This window comes from Mesoplodon bidens, assembly GCF_964165515.1.
Source record: "Mesoplodon bidens genome assembly, chromosome: 9".
Taxonomy (NCBI): domain Eukaryota; kingdom Metazoa; phylum Chordata; class Mammalia; order Artiodactyla; family Ziphiidae; genus Mesoplodon; species Mesoplodon bidens.
Genome location: NC_138166.1, coordinates 3881561 through 3903198, shown reverse-complemented (window position 1 = coordinate 3903198; position 21638 = coordinate 3881561). Strand labels below are relative to the sequence as shown.

The following is a 21638-nucleotide window of genomic DNA, read 5'->3' as shown; positions in this document are numbered from 1 at the left end:
ACATTTCAAGGTAAATTTTTACACATTTTGACATCCGACAAATATGAATACTGCTTAAAATTGTTGGTGCATCACAATTTAATTAGCTTCTTTTTTTTCTTTCTTAGCCTTACAATTGATGACGGTTTGGACTCAGTAAAATAGAGTAATGGCTAGCACACACTGAGAGTTGCTGTGTCATCTACAGTGGTCATCCATTACTTTTGTAAGGAAAAATAAATCACTGCCAAAATGTTAACTTAGTGTTAATGAGCCAATATATCTGGAACAGAAACTTTATATACTACATTCCTATTTGTAAAGTTACTTTTAACACATCATTTCTCCCTAGAAAGCTGGAAAAGACATACAACCAATAAATGACTACATGAAATATTACCAAATTCCCTTAATGCAAGAAAAGCTTTTTGAAACAACAATAGAATCTATATACTATGCAATCTGATTTGATGAACTTAATGATTTTTTGGATTCTCAGAAGTACTGAGGATTTAAACTAAAACAGTGCCAATTTATATACCAAGACTGGGCAAAATAAAACGTCTAACTTCACAACTATTATGCCTTTACACTGCTTGTACTATGCCACCTCTAAGATGGAGAAGAAAAGTAAATGTCACTAATTATTAGTTCTTGAATGGATATTTATTGGGATAAATTACTTTGGCTGTTTTGAGGCTATTCAAGACACACAAAAAAATGTAGGTTTACTTTCTTTACATCTAACAGCAACAAACTGCACTGTAAAATCTTCACTGGATGAGCTGAAAATTTGTCCTCTATACTCAGAAAGGTTGTGTTTTTAACTTAATCACTGATTTTTTCTTTATATATTATGGATGACAAACTGATCTTTCTTAATGAACCTATAACAAACAATTGTGGATTAAGCCAGTACCTACATGATACCAACAAATCAAGCAATATGATCAATTCAATTGAAAGAATCAAACTGACAGTCAAATAGAGTCTCAACTGAGTAGACTAAGAGTTTGCTTAAGAAATATAAATTTGTGGAAAAGACAGTAAAAATAAATAATAACAGAATCATCAAGCATGAAATACTATTCAACTGTTATCCTATATTATTAGTGAATGAAGTATCATTTTCTATATTTTCCTTTGATAGACAATAAAATCACATAAACACAAACTAAAAGTGCCAACTCCTAAACCTCAGTTTAGTGTTCTATTGAACCACAACTTTCTTACCTTCAAATCTGAGATTGCTGTCTTGGAAAACATTCAAAGACAACTGAACAGTATTATCAAGCTCTAACTCAAACTCTAATTGTATTTTAAATGGGGCGAGGGGGGTTAACATCCCCCAAATGAGTTGTCTAGAATTTTTCTTTGATCAGAAACTAAAGGACTGTTGGTGGGAATGTAAATTGATACAGCCACTATGGAGAACAGTATGGAGGTTCCTTAAAAAACTACAAATAGAACTACCATATGACCCAGCAATCCCACTACTGGGCATATACCCTGAGAAAACCATAATTCAAAAAGAGTCATGTACCACAATGTTCATTGCAGCTCTATTTACAATAGCCAGGACATGGAAGCAACCTAAGTGTCCATCAACAGATGAATGGATAAAGAAGATGTGGTACATATATACAACAGAATACTACTGAGACATAAAAAGAAAGGAAATTGAGTTAGTTTTATTGAGGTGGATGGACCTAGAGTCTGTCATACAGAGTGAAGTAAGTCAGAAAGACAAAAACAAATATTGTATGCTGACATATATATATATATATATATATATATATAGAATCTAAAAAAAAAATGGTTCTGAAGAACCTAGGGACAGGACAGGAAGAAAGATGCAGACATACAGAATAGACTTGAGGATACAGGGCGGGGGAAGGGTAAGCTGGGACTAAGTGAGAGAGTGGCATGGACATATACACACTACCAAATGTAAAATAGATAGCTAGTGGGAAGCAGCTGCATAGCACAGGGAGATCAGCTCAGTGCTTTGTGACCACCTAGAGGGGTGGGATAGAGGGGGTGGGAGGGAGACGCAAGAGGGAAGGGATATGGGGATATATGCATACATACAGCTGATTCACTTTGCTATACAGCAGAAACACAACATTGTAAAGCAATTATACTCCAATAAAGATGTTAAAAAAAAAAGAAAAGAAACTAAAGATATTTTCACTATAAATGAAACAATTCAAATATGTAACAGAAGTGTTTTAACTATTAAGATCAGGCTTCTTCATTTTGTACCATGGATGTAAGAAGATATAACAGATAGCTAGAGACGAGATGGAGGGAGGGAGGGAGGAAGGAAGGAAAGAAGGAAGGAAGGAGGGAAGGAACTCATCACAAGAAGAATTTCTGCAATTTGTATAATTAGCCCAGTGACACTTGGAGCACAAAAGCAGTTTATCAAAAAAATACGTGCAGAGTTAATATCAGCTGACGTTTCTAAAAGCAGGCCAGAGCAGACGAAGGATAACTTCTAATTAATGTGGAGCAAATTAAATTTTAAGAGGCTTTAATGCATCTGTTCTAACTTTAATTGCATTGCCCACCGTCAAAGTGACTACAATATGCATGTCACTTCTTTCACTTGTTTTTCAACTAGCATATTCATAATACCTACAAAGATTATTCAAATACTATAATTTAATGTTATTTTTCTGTTATTAATTTTATAAATACCTTTGAGTATGAGAATATTTCAAGGTATTTTTTTAAAGCAACGAAGTATAGCTAGCTGTTTTTGGTCCCATAATACCTTAAGAGTCCATCACTAAAAAAAAAAAATTAAATGCAATCATAATTATCCAAACACAAAACATCGATGTACTTATTAAATCAAGTGGTTAAAAAGGGTCCTTACTGCAAAATCCTCCCTCCACTGGTGGGCTGCTTGAACTTTCTCGGCTTCCAAAGCCAGGCGCTGGAAAGAAAACAAGAAATCTTAGAATTCAAATGACCATATGAATACATAATTGTTATACAGTGCTTAGGTTTTCAAATCAATTATTAAGACCCATAAAAAAGAAAAGATTCCTTATTCGTGATTCATAAATTCTAAATCATATAATACTTTAATTTACTAAAGTTGATACATATGTATTTACTCTTCAGTAATATAAATAGCATAGTATTCTTGAATACCGTTAAGTTGACTACCTCTGCCATCACTGGCAGTAGTGTCCACTTCGAGTGCTTTCTATCAATGACTAACATTTCATTTGTTTTTTTTTTTTTAAAGCTTTGATCACTATATTAGTCTTAGTAGAATCTTGCTTTTCATAAATACCTTTACAGCATATATTTCTATATAACTGGAAAGGAAATAACAATGAGAATCAATAAATATGTGCTAAGTGCTGTATAGGCACCTTCCTAGTAGCATTTTTAGTTTTTTACCAAAAGCCACAAAAATGTAATAATTTTCTCCTTGCTAAAGTACATTCTTAAGAGTTTATTCAAATACCCATGAGTAACAAACAATCATAATCCACACATCTGAAAAGGCTTTATTTCCCCTTCACTCTTATATGCCAAAGCCATTAGAGAATTCTAGCCTGACCTATTTTCCTTTAGCACTTTTAAAATATTATTTCGTTAGGTTCAGCTGGAGATGAAATGCCTATTGTCAGCCTGCTAATGACTTTCTGTGGATAAATTCTTTTTTTCCCCCTTGTCTAATAGTTTTTAGAGTTTTCTCTTTGTACTTTCCAGTGTTATTATCATGTTCTCCGTGTGCTAAACTTTCACAAGACACAGTAACATTTAGTGATTAAGAACAGATTTGAAACCTGACTGCCTGAGTTTAAATATCAACCCTGCTGCATACCAGCTGTGCAAACTTCGGAAAAGTTAAGTCTCTCCTCCCCTTTTCTAATAGGAATAATGTCAAGATATGCCTCATGGGTTGTTGAAAGGATTAAACGAGATACTATATATAAAGTGCTTAGAACAGTGCCTGGCAGACAGTAAGCAAATATACATGTCAGCTATCTAACTATGAAGGACAATAAAGATTCCATTTGTAAATTGTGTCCCTTTGAGTACTGAGTTCAACTGTAGCCTGCCCCCCACACAGCTAGGAGACAGGCAAAATGGGACAAGTATATCAGTAAATATAATAAATGTATTAAACTCATTTATTAGGAGATAGAAATGATCAGGTTAGGGTTTAGAAAAGTATAATCTCATAGTGGTTTGTTGATTCACGTTTTTGATCTTTCACTATGAACTATACTTCAGTGTGTGCTCTTGATGTGGAAGTCTAGCCCACACTGGGGAATGGAAACATCCCTTTCGACTAGTTTTATAATAGTGTATTGGCTTTTATTCCCTCTTATTTATTATAATCATTTTTCTAAACTCTTACATAGGTATTACCAATGACTAAAAAAATACTGCCTAGTGGGAAATCTCAAGTTAAGAATCCCTAAGCTAAATTAATTTAAAGGAAAAATTCTCCAGTGTGCTTAAATGACAATGGTTTCAGTTTATCAACTACTAGACAGCAAGGGAACATAAAAGAAGTTAGTAAATGTAAGACACTGTACCAGGGAGAGTAACCCAGAAAAGGTTCTCTATCCCTACAAGGTCAAAAACCTAAACAGAGAAAAACCAAGGGAAACATGTATACATCTCAGTAATATTTATCACAATATTTTTGGAAACTCAAATTCCGTGTGAAAAATGTTGCAAGAAAGTGAATAAAATGGCAAAACAAATGGAAATGGAAGCCATTTCTTTATAGGAAAACTTTAGTAGGGTAGATAGAAAAAGAAAAGACAGAATGAGAGAATAAACACAAAGGCATATTCTTGACAAAATTCAGAATATAAGTCTTCCCTCATTTTTAACAGGCCACATAAGAACAACTAAATTGTTCATATGTATGGGAGCCAATAATAAAAGTAAGCACTTTGTGAATTTAAACAAAATACTGGGTAAAATATAAATAAGGTAAATATTTTTTTTAGATTAAGAAATATTAGAACTCTAAAATGTCTTGAAGAGGGATATTAACATGTTTTCCTCACGAGACACACAGAAGGAGGCTGCCACCCCAACAAACAAAACACATTGGGGGGCATTCACCCACAAGGCCATACGTGGTTGCAAGACAACAGCCCTAACTCAACCATGCTGTTCTCTACTCTGGAGAGGAGGAGAAGGTATAACTTAATGATCTGACCCAGAATCACATGGCTTATAATATGAACTTAATCCATGTTTAATAAGCCAGAGTGACAGTAATCATCACAGTTAATTACTTCTAGAAAAAAAAAAGTTAAAGAGGGATGAACAATGGTCACAAACAATCAGACAATTCTCTCAGGGCGAGAAGAATCCAAATCATCTTTATTTCTAATATATATAAACACTAATTTTATCAAGTAAATGATATTTATTGCAAGATTCTGAGATAGTTTTAGAAATCTAAAGACCTGTAGTTATGTATAAGAAAGAAAATGTATTTTAAAAGGTTAGTTTAGAGTTGGAAAGTTGCTAAATATTATATCCCCAGCTTGGAAATCTAGGGATACATAATCATGAAAATGCACTACTATTATCTTGTTTTCTCATGAAGAAATTAATAATTTTTTTTTTTTTTTTTTTTACCTAGCAGATTTCACGACAAAGCAAAATACAGAACTTTAGAGACTTAGCCTACCTTGGGGAGTGATACAAATAGTTGCTGATGGTGCTTTTTCTTGTGGCAAAAGACCAGCTAGTCATGACTCATACAAAACTGACATGTCTTCTGGACACTGCAAGTCCCTAATTAACTTCTATTCTAGTCAAGTGACATTTGATTTTTAAAGCCAATGACCTACCATTAAATTCCACAGGCAAATTGTGTTAAGACTGATAAAATTCCTACCTAATAAAATGTGAATATTTGCTCAGTAAGACATCCCTGTTTCCATAGTTAGCTATATATATATATATAGACCCATAGCAATAACCTACTTCAGAAAAAGAAAATGTATCTTTTCTCATTTAATTCATAGTACAGTTTAATATAGTATCAAACATGAAAACCAGACGGAGAACCAGATAGAAACAAAAAACCCAGCTCAGCATAAATACCTACAAGAGAAAATTGAAAATTCTGCTCATATTAAGGTTAGTGAGAAAGTTTCATTATACGGCTTTATTGTAAATGAAACAGTACTTGTATATATGCAAATCCTTTGGGTATGAAATGATAAGTATATATACAATGTCATAAAGGTAATAATAATATGTACATCCCTACCTACCTACTGGTTTGAGCATTTAAAATAAAAAATCATTTTAAAGACTTTTAAGGACTCACAAGTTTAACAAAATGGACTTGAACATAAGCCTTCCGACTCCAAAGCTTATTCTTATTCCACAAGACCAATCTTTAGTTCCCACTAAACCCATCAAAGTGTTAACATCACTTGGCATTCATAGAATACATGAAGACATAGTAGTATCAAAATAAAAAACACTGGTAGAAAACTATTTCAGATTAATGGAAAATTTCCCAGTAATTTTTAGAATTTTCTCAAGGCAAATTCTAAAAACAGCACAACATGTCATATATCAATTTGGAAACTATCTTTACATAAGTCTTGCCCTCAGATCCTGAGAGAATGCTGCTAATGAGAGAAAAAGCTCTTGATATGCAGTGATCTGCAAGGAAAAAAATAAAAAGAAAAAAGAAAGAAATAGATAATGGGAGAGGTTTTATCAGATCAGAGAAAGATCAGCTCCCTTGTTGAAGGCCTATTCATTCTCAACCTTCACCTTTTTGTCGTATCTTTATCTCTTCCACTAGCATTGCATCTGGCAAGTGATATGAAAGTTTAATAAAAGCAGTATAACTGTACAGTATAAAAAGAAATAATTCTATCATTCTCCTGAACAATACTTAAATGTATTTTTTTCTTGGAAATAAGAGTATTTTCTAAATCTGTAAATAACTTGCTTCCTAGACTGTATGTTTATTGCAGATGAAAGATAAAGTTCTCTGAAACATTTAATTACAAAGAATTTTCTTTTGCTAGTTTTGAAAGTAAATCTTCAGGGATCATATGACAGTTCCGTTAGACTCCAGCAATGTTGGTACTTATATTAATAATATCAAGAATTGAAATATCATTCAAAGAAACATCTCTAATTCAAAATGATTTCTTTGGCTAGTGTATGTCAAGATTTTTCATTCTAATAAGCAGGTAATAGTTATCCACAACAGACTTACCAGTAAAATATGTGTGTGTGTTATATGATTAATGTTCAAATAGTTAACACCCAATAAAGATGAACAAATTATTATATTATGTCTCTGTTGACAGGTTTTCCTTATCTTCATCAAATGTTCTTAACATATCAAAGGAATCAGGATAATCATTTGAATGGTCTAACAATATCTATTGAAAATAGCAAACTTACGGGAAAGAACAGACTTCTGTGTTCTGAAGAAAAGTGTACAGGTGCCATTAATAATTTTGGAGCTATAGTTAAAATAAGCATGAGCTTTTGAATCAGATCTGGGGTAAAATTTTGGTGCTGCTATGGACTTAACATTTTTCAGCATTTAACAATAATATTTACTTGATCTATTTTCTATTGGTATGCTCAATATCTAGCATATTATAAACTCAAAGTTTTACTTCCAGTTGAATCTTACAAATACCTAGAACAGAACGTTAGAACTGTAATCACTGATGACCACTTCAATATGTACATAAGTGAGTGAAATGAATGAAAACATCTTAATGACCCCTAAGTTTTCACTGTATTTTGCTCTGCAAGAAAGCTCTTATCTATGGAACTATAGGGTGGGCCAAAAGCAAATGCAATTTAGGGAATATAGCAGTTTAATACAGTAGTCAATAAAATGAGTTCTTCAGTTTATTTCATTTTATTTTTACTACAAATAAAATGAGAAAGGAGAGGTGATCATTATGTTCTGCTTTCTCATCTTATTTCCTGAAATACTAAAAAAAAAAAAAAAAGATTGAGGTGTGACATTTCTTTTGCATTTCTTAAGGTGATAGAAAGCTTGAAGACCTCAATAGAAAAGATAACATCATAACTCCATGAATATTTAGTATAATGTTCCATCTAAAATGTAAAAATACTCTTTTTTTTTTTTTTGCGGTACGCGGGCCTCTCACTGCTGTGGCCTCTCCCGTTGCGGTGCACAGGCTCCGGACGTGCAGGCTCAGCGGCCATGGCTCACGGGCCCAGCCGCTTCGCGGCATGTGGGATCTTCCTGGACCGGGGCACGAACCCTGGTCCCCTGCATCGGCAGGCGGACTCTCAACCACTGCGCCACCAGGGAAGCCCCTCTTTTCTTTCTAATAACTTTCACCAAATCATGGGAAACAATGCAAAATGTTCACTTAAATTCACATAAAACAACATATAAACAATGTTTCTTTAAAGTCATATAAATATATATACCCAGCAGAATTCTACCAAAGCCTTGTAACAACTTGGTATATCCTAGTGAACAAGGAGCTTAGTATAAAAATCTTCACGTGTAGAGAAATTGCTTTATACTTTTTTAAAAATCACACCTGCTATACTTATGTACTGTTTAAAACGTTTTTATAAAGGAACATTATTGGTACTTTGAAAAAGATCTATTGGCTAAAGAAGCCAGGCTGGAAACTGGGATTTGAGAAAAGTTATAAAAATTGAATAGGCTAACTAGGACGAGTTTTACCTTTGGCACGTTTTGACACTTGATGACTGTGATCGCTAGGTAAGTATACATCCTGACTGGGAGGATAAGAAGTACAGTGTGCATTTCCTCTTATTCAACAGACATTTACTTAGCACTTGCTACATAGAAGTGTTTAGGAAAAACTACAGGACTCCGTTCCTGCTTCTAAAGGGAACTGCCACACATTCATATACCATATATCATATCCTATATAACATACACTCACACACACACTTAACATCATAGGATCAGTGTTTGACAGATGGTTTCTTTCTTTTTTTTTTTGCGGTACGCGGGCCTCTCACTGTTGTGGCCTCTCCCGTTGCGGAGCACAGGCTCCGGACGTGCAGGCTCAGCGGCCATGGCTCACGGGCCCAGCCGCTCCACGGCATGTGGGATTTTCCCAGACCGGGGCACGAACCCGTGTCCCCTGCATCGGCAGGCGGACTCTCAACCACTGCGCCACCAGGAAGCCCCATGACAGATGCTTTCTTAATGGTTACAATATACATTTGTTAGTTTTAGTTTAGTTACAGTGGAATCAGTGACATGGTGAATAAATTTTTTTAAAATATTGCTTTTATCAAGAATGGCAATGTCTCAAAAATAAAGAACAGGAAGGATTCTAAAAAGAATGAGTACTGCTAGCCAATGACAAGTTTTAGCCTTAGGTCTTTTTATTTGTTTGGTTTGGGAGGAGATTAAAAGCACTGAAAAGTATAGAAACAAACAATCTGGAATTCATCACACAGAATTCATTTTTATCTTTAATTAAAATTGGCTTTATAACTTTTAATGTGAAAAATAAAATATTACAAATAACCTTGAAGTTCACCTTATTCATCCCTTGACCAATTTCCCTACCCACAGCAATCACTATAAATGAATTTGTCTGTATCCTCTGGCATTGTGTGGCATGCATTTTTTTTCATTATGTGAACGTTTTCTGATACTGATGTTGTTGATTCTTCTTTCTAATAGGCTGCATGCAGGTTGAATACTGAAGAGAAACTCCACCGGCTTCATGGGGGGAATGATTTGTCTAAAGTGAAACCTATCACCCTTGCAAGTGATGGTTTAGATTGGACAAGAGATTTGGTTAATGTCAATGAGTTTCGAGAAATGGTTTGCTGGTGGTTTTGGAAAGTAAAGATAATGCATGGAGGAGGGAAGAACCCTCAGGGAAGCAAAGTTGGAACCATCTCTAAGCGCCCTTTTCAGCACCAAAAGCCTATGCATTTACTGCATCCTTATCGTCAGAACACAGAACAGGCCTTATTTGTAAACATAGTCCTACCTATTCCATCTCTCCATCAAGAGACCATCATTCTGTTCTCATAGGAGCTACTCATGCAGTTTGAAAGATGCTAAATTAACACTTAAGCAAGGTAACTTATCCAAAGACATGACAATCCCCTTTCAATATGGTTCTATGGCTTAGCAAGCCCACTCTTACACAGATGACTAAATTCTGTTTTTATGTTTTACTTATGCTTGCCTAAAGCATACTTTTGCAGACTTTTTGCTTTTAATGACATGAAACATGAGCACATAATTATAATTATTATCTTTCTTTTTTTCAAATCATTTTCATTTTTCTAGCAGGGTAGTCCCAAATTGATTCCAAGATAAAGAAAACGTGTTTTTTTAAAAAATAAAATCCAATTTTAATTTAGAAAAATATATTCCAATGACTTGAGGAATTCTACCAAACCCGGTAAAATAACTTAGCATCAGTTCATCTACTTGAGTTTATGCAGGGGTTAAAAAAAAGGAGTTTGTCTTTTTGAGCATTGCTTCTCAAGTGAAACAGAAAAGACCACATAACATATAACTTTTAATACATATTTTGTTAAAATTATTTGTAGACTGACCAAGTAGAAATAAAGTATGTAATCTTGCTATTTATGTCTACTCAAATATTTTAACATTTCTGTACATACTGGAACCGTGACATAAGTAGAAGATTATCAAGATTAATAGCAAAACATCAATTTTTGACTATATTAAGCAAATCATATACAAATCTTACACTGTACTCATAAGGTACAATGTAAGGTTACAGATTATTTCTTGTAGATGGCCTATCATTTTCCTACAATTGATTTCATTCCAGGTTATATGAAATAAAAATTTTATAATACGAATAGTATTTTTCTTTCTAGTGTAAGATTTAAGGGCATATAATATATGCAAAACATATAAATAAAAGTTGCTGTAATCAAGCCAGTCATCATTTATTCTCCTATTTGTGGCCCAGTGGAAATTAAATCTTTTGGAACATGGCGTCTGGATCTTGTTGTACAGATTTCAGCCTGGATCTGCCATATTCAGGAAGTGCTTTTGAAATTAACCACAGAGCTTCAAGTCTAATATTCAGAGATGAAATTAGCTCCAAATAAATTGGCAGACTCTTGGAATACATAAGCCAGGTAAAGGAGATGTCATCTGGTAAGAACAGAAAAACTCCTCTTGTCAGCAGTGAAAGTAAATTAATACACAACTTGCAATTATCACTACCTTTTTCTTTGCTCTACAGCACCAACACTACAATAAAAGACTGTTGAACTGAATATAATTTCTACATCAGCTCTACAGTTGGACACCTGAGAAGAATCACCAGATAAGCCTGTTCAAATCACCTGGACCACATACAAACCCACTCAACCCCACAACCATCCAAAGATTCTGATTCTATACTTGGTATCATTCCCAGAAATCTACATGATTAATATAATACACCTTTTCCATGGACTAAACTTTGAAAACACTCCTCTAGAGGGTAACATTTTTAGCTATATTAGACATATGGATTTAATTACTCTTTGAAAAACACCGTTCAAAATAGAAGCACAATTTGATAGACGGAAACAAAAATAACCCACTAGTGCCCTATCCTTACACTATCCTGACTCCCATCATGTAAGTTATCTCTCTACATCTTTTCTGTTTTTTTCTGTTTCTTCCTGCTCCCTCATTTCCTTTTCCCTCTCCTTTCTCTCTCTCACACACACTTTGAATAAACTACTAAATGCGGGTTCATTAGGCACAGGACACAGTTCTTTCATGTCTGTACACATCCAGTATTTTGCACAATGTGTGGCAGAGAGCTGACGCTCAGTTGCTGTGTGTAGAAATGTATAAGTAATCATTTCCAAACCCTGTTGAGGTTTTATCTCAGTTGTATCAAGATTTATAACTAGGTTCACTTGCATTATCACCATTCATTACCTGATACTTTGAGAGGCCACAAAACTTGTTCCCACATGACAAGCATATTCCTGAATCAATACATCACTACCTAATTCTTAAAAATTGATGGATTAATTCATCACCACCTGATCCTTAAAATTTAGTAGTATTTGGTTATGAATGTGACAGGAATCCAGACTAATCCACGTAATTCCACTCCAGGATTCTGGAACTAATCTATTGATATAATCAGTTGCCTTATTCCTTAAATGTCAAATACCAATGCAGGTTCAGAAATCCAAGAAACCACATCCACAATGGCCACCTGGGTCCATGCTGGCTGCCTGAACCATAGTTCCTCCATTCTGACTCTTCAATGATTATAATTATGTCATCACTCTTCCCTCTGAATTAATCCTACAACCAATCACCATTTGGGAGACAATTCTCCTTGGGTCTCTCATGTTTCTGCACCGCATGTGAACAGAGGCAGGGACAGCCTCTGCTCTGGATTATTTTCTCAAGAATGTTTGTGTAGCAAACAGCCTTGGAAGACAGAGAGTGTCTCCCTGCAGGGCAGAGGACAGATTTATTTGTTGCTTAGGAAAATAAAAATAATCCTGTGGGGTAAAATTTAGGCAGGCTTGCGGGTAGGCGCCCTTTAAAAGAGTGGGGTTTCCCAAGTTCAGGGTTCAGTGTTCCTCAGCTGTGACACAAGCTCATGGCATAGGCACTGTCCACCTGGGGTACTCAGTATGGCCCCCTAGACTTGATGGTCAGAAGTTACCCATGGGAACACAAAGCCCATGCTGCCTCCTGTGTGGGGACATATAAATCCCTTGTGTCCAACTCAGGGAGGCTCCTGAACCAGTGAAATGGCGGTTGGCTAGCTTGTTAGCTTGCACGAAGGGTAAGATCTCAGATCCTTCCCACTACTTGATATACCATATCTGGTTGAGGCTGCTTCCATAAAAATGTTCACTGGTCCATCTTCATATCTTCAAACTTTCACCATCAAATAACTGATGTAATCTTGATTTTGTCTTCAGTTCTTTCCTGAGCGTGCATTTTGCACTCTTCTCAAAGTGTGTCTAGACCAGCAGGGGCAGCATCACCTGGGAAAAGTTTAGACACCCATATTCTTAGATCCCATCCCAGACCTACCGAATTGAAGCTTTGGGGGTGGGTCCTATCAATCTATGGGTTTTTTTTTGTTTTGTTTTGTTTTGTTTTTTGCGGTACACGGGCCTCTCACTGTTGTGGCCTCTCCCGTTGCGGAGCACAGGCTCCGGACGCACAGGCTCAGCAGCCATGGCTCACGGGCCCAGCCGCTCCGCGGCATGTGGGAACTTCCCGGACCGGGGCACGAACCCGTGTCCCCTGAATCAGCAGGCGGACTCTCAACCACTGCGCCACCAGGGAAGCCCCAATCTATGTTTTAACAAGACCTTCCTGTGATTCTAATATGAACTAAAGTTTGAGAAGCACTGTTCTAAAATACAAATGCATAGAATTGTTCAAGCAGAACAATGCTATTACCTTAACAGCAAGCTCTTGAAGCTGTGGGAAATAAAATGAGAACAAACTATTTGTCCTAAAGCCCTCTTTTTGAAAAAACAAACCTTGTAAATCAGACATACTGGAGACGATTCAGAAGTCTAAATATTCCCTTGTATATATGTGCCACATCTTCATTATGCACAATATATCTGTATCTTTAGCCACGGTCTAAAATTACCTTCTCTTACAATTTTTTTCTTTGAAATATATTATTGAAACACACTGCCTTAATCTGCCTTAATTTATGGTCTTTACTGTTCTCTCCTTCGTTCCTCCCCTTCTTCCTTCCCTTCTTTCTTGTATACAGGATACCAAGTGGGTTAAACTTGCTTAGCTCTTATAAGCCCGCTACTCACAATTTGCAGGCACCTTTACAGGCTTCAGGCTTCATTTTGTTTTTCATATGTCGGTTGGCAAATACAGCAAAAAGCACAAAAGTTTATGCACGTTAGAAAGGGAGAAATTGCTTTACTTATAAGAAACTGATCAAATTTTGTAGGAAGCAGGTAATATAAAAAAAACTGGTGAAGTATGCAACCACTTTTAAAAAGAAGGAAAAAGATGTGTTAAGACCATTTTTCACTATCAGATGCTTTGAGTGAGGCTCTGCCTTCCTGAAAATCTAGGAATGCAGCAAAGTTCACATGAGTTTTACTAGTCTATGAAAAGAGTAAAAATACTACTTAATTGAACATGATGCAAATTGACATAATTAATAAAAAAAGATGTAGTATAATAGATGAGAAGTACCTTTGAAATTATTTTTTTGCTAATCTTTGTTTTTAAGAAAAAACAGAAGGTGAGTCCAAAAGCTTCAACTCTCTTAAAAGACCATAATTAGACACAGGAATAGAAATAAATACATCTGGTCATAGAACGTATATTTGTAATTTATCTTTAGTTTCATATATGCATACCTATGATTTTACATATGTAGTAATAAACTGAGAACAAGTGAAAAAAAAGATTATCAGGAAGGGCAGATTAAAAAAATCTACCAAATTTATTTTGATATCCTAAAGTGAAAACTAACTTAAAAGGTTTATCCTGTCAGTAAAGGATCATTTTTTTTCATATATAACTTATCCTTCAGCACATAATAATCACGAAAGTGTTTATCACCATATTTCCCTTGTCATAATTCAAGAGTTTTAAAACAGCCTGAATTATTAACCCTCCAAATTAACTCACAGACAGACATCCATCCATTACCTTCCACTGCCCTGTATACTCTTTGAGCAGGTAATTTAAGAGGGTAGTTACAACACATAAATTTAAAGTACTGGTAAATGCATTAACTTCCTAGTATTACATAGTAACTAAAGTTATTACATAAAGTATTCAGCTATTCTGAATTTAATTTTGAAGTTAGCTCTTATTTTTAGTTAAAATTTTGTGCAGGGCTTGTTCAACAATTCTGGAAACCATAAAAGACGTACTGACTTTGAAAATAGGGGAGAATTTATTTAATTTCTCTACGCTTCTGTTTCTTCATCTGTAAAACGGAGATAATAATACCTTTTCACAGAATTGTTTAGGGATTAAATGAGATTTTTGCTAAATAAACACAGCAGTGACATCTTCGTCAACATTAGCTTTTAGGAATTAAGAAGGGGAAAAAGGAGTTCTTTCACTTTATTGAAGGTATAATCAAACAGTTATCAATATATGTCACTGTGGTCTAAGTAAATTGCAGTGTGTCCAAGGTCCTGTCAGATTACAGCTGCTCGAGCCACCCTCCATCCTTTTAATTTTACAAAAACCATTTTGCATCTCCAGCTCCCCTCCAACCACCCTCCCTTTGATTCTTATTCTATCAAAGGAGATTTGTTTCCTTTACCTCAGGCTACCCTCTGACTGGCTGTAAACTATTTATTATTCCTGCCATGTTATCTACATTTCTTTAGTTTCAAATAATTTACCTTTGAGTTTCATTAACTCTTCACAGGCTGCCAATCTGGTGAGTGGGTTGTTGGCTCAGAAAAAAAAAAAAATCTAATCTTACACGGTAGGCAAATTTTCTATTTTGCTAATGTTGCTATGGAAATACTCCTTTTATTTTCTGCTTTTGCTAATACATGGGGGGTGAATGTATCACATTCTGTGGTATATAAAAATGTGTACTGTGTGCTCCTCCCCCGCTTGTATAATTTCTCCTCCAAGGATTTGGAAAATCACTATGATGTGTAAATCAGTCTAATTGGCAAAATGTGCAATTTACTAGGTTTTTTCAAATATCAGAAACATCATCCACTACTAATCTGCAGAAGACATGCCATTCCTGTTCCTCCCTTTGACAGAGAAGGTGGTTTTTATTTTTTTATTCATTTTCTTTATTTTATCTTTTACTTTTTGGCTGTGCCACACAGCCTGTGGGATCTCAGTTCCCCGATCAGGGATTAAACCCAGGCCACGACAGTGAAAGCACTGATATTCAGTATTTTTTGGTTTTTACTTTTAACTTGAGTAATATTATTATTTCTCCTTACCCTCAAGTAAGTTTTAATAACTTGAGTAAAAAGCTTCCAGTAAATGATAATATCAAATTTCTCTTAATAATGCTCACACTATTATCCTATAACTTTCTGCTCATATTTCTTAGATATAAACTTCTAAGAAGTGATAAAATTTTAAACCCTTGGCTCTCAGGTGGAAAGTTCAAGAAGGCTTTTTTTTTCCTTTTTAAGAAGATTAAAATTGTATATTCATTATACAAGGCACATGATGTTATTAAGAATAATGATGGTTAAAATGCGTGTAGCTCTTCACAATTTATGGAATTTCTTTTACAGATGGCACCTCTGTTGACCATCATAATGAGATAAAAAATAAGAAGGGCTGACATCATTTAGGTATTTATTCTTTGCCAAGCACCTTACAGGAATTATGCCATCTGTCTTTCTTACAAACTTTGTAGATACACCTTTTATACAGGAGTAGACACACTTCGGAGAGCCAGTAAAGGAGGGTAACTTAAACAGTTCTGAGGTCTGTTTGCTCATCTGGAAACACATGGAATTAGTGATAGCATCTACTATGCTTGTAGGATGGGATAATTCCTATAAAGTGCTTAGCAAACAGACAATGGTGGAGGAGCTAGAATTTGAATAAGGCTACCTATTCCAGAGCCCGGCCCCCAGCCTACCTTTTAAAAGAAGTTATACAACTTGCCCTCAATATCACATAAGTAGAAGACAAACTATGAACAAGAAGTAATTTCTTCTCATTCTATATTCAGTAGAGAGGAGCTCAGGTATGTATGTATCAAGTAAACAATGAAGCACTTTAAAAAAGTCACCCTCAGCATTTGATGTCTTGCTCATTTTCTAATTAGCAGAATTCTTTCACATCTGATTATTTTTCTGTCCCCACCCCACTGCACTCCACTGCTTTGCCATAGCATTTCTAGGCTAACACAATAGGTGAAATGAGATAAAGTTGCAGAGCTAAAAATTAGATAAGCGTTATCCACCCTGATAACTCAAAAGTGGCAATGTTACTATCAATAAGAATGAATATCAAGAATGGAAGAAATGATCCGTTCAAAACAAATGAACAAAAAATGCATTGTGGAGGTGTTTCCCTCCTCACAACCTCCATTAACTCAATCCTTCAAGAGAGATCCATGATACCTAATGATTCAAAAGGCAAATGAAGGGGAAGAATGGTGCCTAGTTTGGGCACACAGACTGTATCTACTCTGTCCAAGTTTGAAACAGCAGACGAAATGTTCCTGCAGAGATTTATTTACCCAAGGTATCTAGGAGCTTTCAATATACCTCTAGCTGTCCTTATTCCAGTCCCCAAGGACTCATGAAAAAAATGCTAAAAATTATTTTACCAAAATCTCTGTAAGGGATTAATGGCCCAAAGTGCAACTTTGATGTGTGCTACAGAGCGAAGTGAAGTGAAGGGTACAGGGTGTTACTGTCATTCGTGTTACTGTGGTGTGACCAAGCCAGCAGGCTCCAAAATGCCTCAACCTTACAGAGATGGAGGGTTACTGCCATATGCAGAGACAGTCTCAAATAGATATGTTTGGGCAACTATGCTTTTAAAAGCTTATCACACTCCTTTTTTATCTCCAGGTTGAGTAACATGTTGGGGAACATGTTAAAGCAAAGGGAATAGAATGGAAGATTCCTTGAAAAGTGATCTAATAGTGATCATAATAGCTAATGAGTATATATCCATATATGATAATATGATGCATCCAAGAAAGATGTATGATGGATTTAGACACAGATCTGAATTCTAACTGTGGCTCTCCCACTTATTATGTATAATCTTTAAACCCCAGTTTCTTCTCATATAAAAAGAAGATGATGATCTCAAGTATCCTCACAAGTTTTTGGTGAAAATTTAATGTCACAATAGACATAAACCATCTAAGACTCAATCATATCTCTAAAGTTGTCTTTTCCTTCCATAACCCTTGATCCACTTTTAAGATCACAAATGATAATAAATGATTTTATAAAATCCATGAATCTATACTTCACACATATCTAGTTTTAAATAAATACCAGTAATATAAAATCTGGCATAGTAAAAAAATGATTTGGTGAATACTGAAAAATATGAGCCTATTTTCAACTGAATGCACATGAAATCTATGTTTCTACTTTCAATCAATCTCACAGGTTGAAGGTAAGTACCATAATAATCCATAAAATGAGTACATTCCAAAAGGATGAGTCATCTGAAAGTAAAAACTGTATAGAAAATTACTAAATTGGAATCCTTTCAAGTATCACAGAATCTTGAAATGCCCTAGCCTACAGAATATTAACAATGGAAATAAGGTCAATGTACAATAGTATTAAGCAATATCTGTAGATGAGAATCATTTCAATTATATCAGAAAAGGTCAAAAGATCATCTACACATAAATAGGTAAACATAACAAGAAAAAAAGAGAGTAATAGTCAAGATTTCTGAGGAAATTGCTAATAGCCATCAACATATTAAAAATGATTTAATTAATCAAATTAATCAATGTGTATTTGTAATCACCTCTTTTCTATCTGAAGAACTTGATTTTAGGAGCTACGAAGAATGCTGTGATAAGCTGAGAGCTAAACTTCATGCTCAGATCATAGCACATCATAATCTACCCAGGGAAAAGATCACAAAGAGAAAGAAACATAAAATAGACCAAAAGTATACTAAGAAAATATTAGTTTTGATTAGATGGATTTGTGGAAAAGGTAGGAAGCAGAACAAGAATTTAGCAGACGGGGAGAAAATTATGTCTGGTGGGTAAGACAGTGAAAAACAAAACAATACAGTGCTCATATTTAAGGAATAGTTTACTTGTTTGGCTTGTTGTATGTCAAATAAAGTAATGTGGCATAAATGTGTCTAGGAAAATAAGGTAATATGTTGTTGAAAAGCATCACTGTAGGAAATTGGTACGATGTCTACCTTCTAAATAACCAGTAAAGAAAAGTAGGTTTTTAAGAATCCACCAACTTCAACACTATGAAAGGAGTATTTGGGCTGCAGTATTCTGCTCTTATTTAATGCATAAGAACAGTATTAATGGGATTGTTTAACGGGTAAGCACAGTAATACAGACTGGTGACTGAGAATCCAGAAAGATGTAGCAGGCTGCAAGTGTCCCTGAATTTTTCCCTGCTTGGCCAATAGTGCTCTAAAGTTTCTCCAGCCAAGATTTACTAATTTGGCCTAAACCTGTATTACTTATTCCAAAAGTGCTCCTAAACTGAAATATCCATAGGAATAGTCATCATGAGTTTTCTTAGCATGGAATTACTGTGACTTCATTTATTATATTGTTTTTAGAGATGGGAGACAAACAGGATACAAGAAAATGTGAAATTTCACAAGGATTTACAAGCAAAGACGAACAAAAGCATTACTTTAGACTAAGAGGTACCACCTGATTATGGCATGCCTGGGGAAAGGTTCGGAACAGTAGATCCTGGAGAGAAATGAAAGAGCAGAGAAGAACTTGATTTTTATAAAATGGGATACAGGAGGGACAAGAACACACACAGGAAAGGTTTCATTCACAGAGTTGTTATTGAGTGAGTTGCTGGAAATACATAGATGAGAAAAGAGTCATAGCTGCATTAGGGCTACTCAAAGGGATAGATGTGATTTTGCTTTAGAAAGAATTTAAATTATTTTTAAAAAATCATGAATGAATTAAAAGTTTACAGTAAATAAATGGAATGATGGGAGCCGCAAACTTTATTTCATATACATTTCAAAGATAAGCAATTTGAAACGAGTTTATTGTTTGAAATTATTAGCTAAACCTGCCTTGCCTTGAAAAAAATTCCCTGTTATAGAATTTGTAATCAAAGAGTGGAGTGTCCAATTATGGGAAACTGACAATTTTGGACTCCTGACTGAATGATTTTTAAGTCATAGAAGCAAAATTTTATAACTAAAAGTAACAATCCTAGAAGCAAAAATAATATTGCTATTCACATCCACAGAAAGAATTATCTCCACAGTAAGACTGTATTGCTCTTATTCTATGCATGGAGAATTCAGTTTATCAATTAGTTTTTCTTTATCCTGAATGTAAGCCAATGTTTAATCGCTTCATATCCATACCTGTATTAACCTTGAATAAATTGTTTCAAATAAAAAAACTTGTTCTATGACACAAAGGAGATTAATTACTAAAAGACAATAGCAATCCTTTCCTACCAATCAAACAGGCAGAAAAGCATGGCCACCTAGTGAGGGTTCAGCTTCATTAACTTTCCTCAAATCTCATTTGTAATATAAAAGACCACCATATATTCAATTCCCAGAAAGATAAATTTAATCAACACAATAGTGTGTGGATTTGTTTATACCACCATTACTCATTATCTAACTGCAGTCTCATGCCTTCTTCAAATTGTAATATCATCTTATTAAATATTCTCTGATAGTACTTTGGACCATTTTCAAATGAAAAAAGGATTCCTCCAATATCCTTAAATGCATCACCGAGTCCTCTTGGCATTATGATAAAGAATCAAGTCATAAAATCTTACGTTGTGAGTCGCTCCCATCAGGAAACTTCCAAAAGCCTATTAGATAGCCTCCTCCACCAGAGGGCAGACAGCATAAGCAAGAATTACAATCCTGCAGCCTATGGAACAAACCACATTCACAGAAAGATAGACAAGATGAAAAGGCAGAGGGCTTTGTACCAGATAAAGGAACAAGATAAAACCCCAGAAAAACAACTAACTGAAATGGAGATAGGCAATCTTCCAGAAAGAGAATTCAGAACAATGATAATGAAGATAATCCAGGACCTAGGAAAAAGAATGGAGGCAAAGATCGAGAAGATGCAAGAAATGTTTAACAAAGATCTAGAAGAATTAAAGAACAAACAAACAGAAATGAAAAGTACAATAACTGAAATGAAAAATGGAATAGAAGGAATCAATAGCAGAATAACTGTGGTAGAAAAACGAGTATGTGACCTGGAAGACAGAAAGGTGGAATTCACTGCTGCAGAACACAATAAAGAAAAAAGAATGAAAAGAAATGAAGACAGCCTAAGAGACCTCTGGGACAACATTAAACACAAAAACATTTGGATTATAGGGGTCCCAGAAGGAGAAGAGAGAGAGAAAGGACCCAAGAAAATACTTTAAGAGATTAGAGTCGAAAATTTCCCTAACATGGGAAAGGAAATAGCCACCCAAGTCCAGGAAGCGCAGAGAGTCCCATACAGGATAAACCCAAGGAGAAACATGATGAGACACACAGTAATCAAATTGGCAAAAATTAAAGACAAAGAAAAATTATAGAAAGCAGCAAGGGAAAAACAACAAATAAAATACAAGGGAACTCCCATAAGGTTAACAGCTGATTTCTCAGCAGAAACTCTACAAGCCAGAAGGGAGTGGCGTGACATACTTAAAGGGATGAAAGATGAAAGGGAAGAACCTACAAACAAGACTACTCTACCAAGCAAGCATCTCATTCAGATTCAAAGGAGAAATCAAAAGCTTTACAGACAAGCAAAAGCTAAAAGAATTCAGCACCACAAAACCAGCTGTACAACAAATGCTAAAGGAACTTCTCTGAGTGGGAAACACAAGAGAAGAAAAGGACCTACAAAAATAAACCCAAAACAATTAAGAAAATGGTCATAGGAACATACAAGTCCATAATTACCTTAAACGTGAATGGATTAAATGCT

General features: G+C 35.0%; 1 protein-coding gene across 2 annotated transcripts in view; it reads right to left on the bottom strand.

Annotated features, from left to right (window-relative positions):
* The window catches only part of CACNA2D1 (calcium voltage-gated channel auxiliary subunit alpha2delta 1), a 504082-nt gene that overhangs the window by 231113 nt on the left and 251331 nt on the right, over nucleotides 1-21638 (bottom strand). For both annotated transcript variants that reach the window (XM_081243691.1, XM_081243692.1), the window contains one exon: nucleotides 2864-2923. In XM_081243691.1, coding sequence (XP_081099817.1) covers nucleotides 2864-2923 — 60 coding nt within the window. The remainder of the gene's footprint in view (nucleotides 1-2863; nucleotides 2924-21638) is intronic.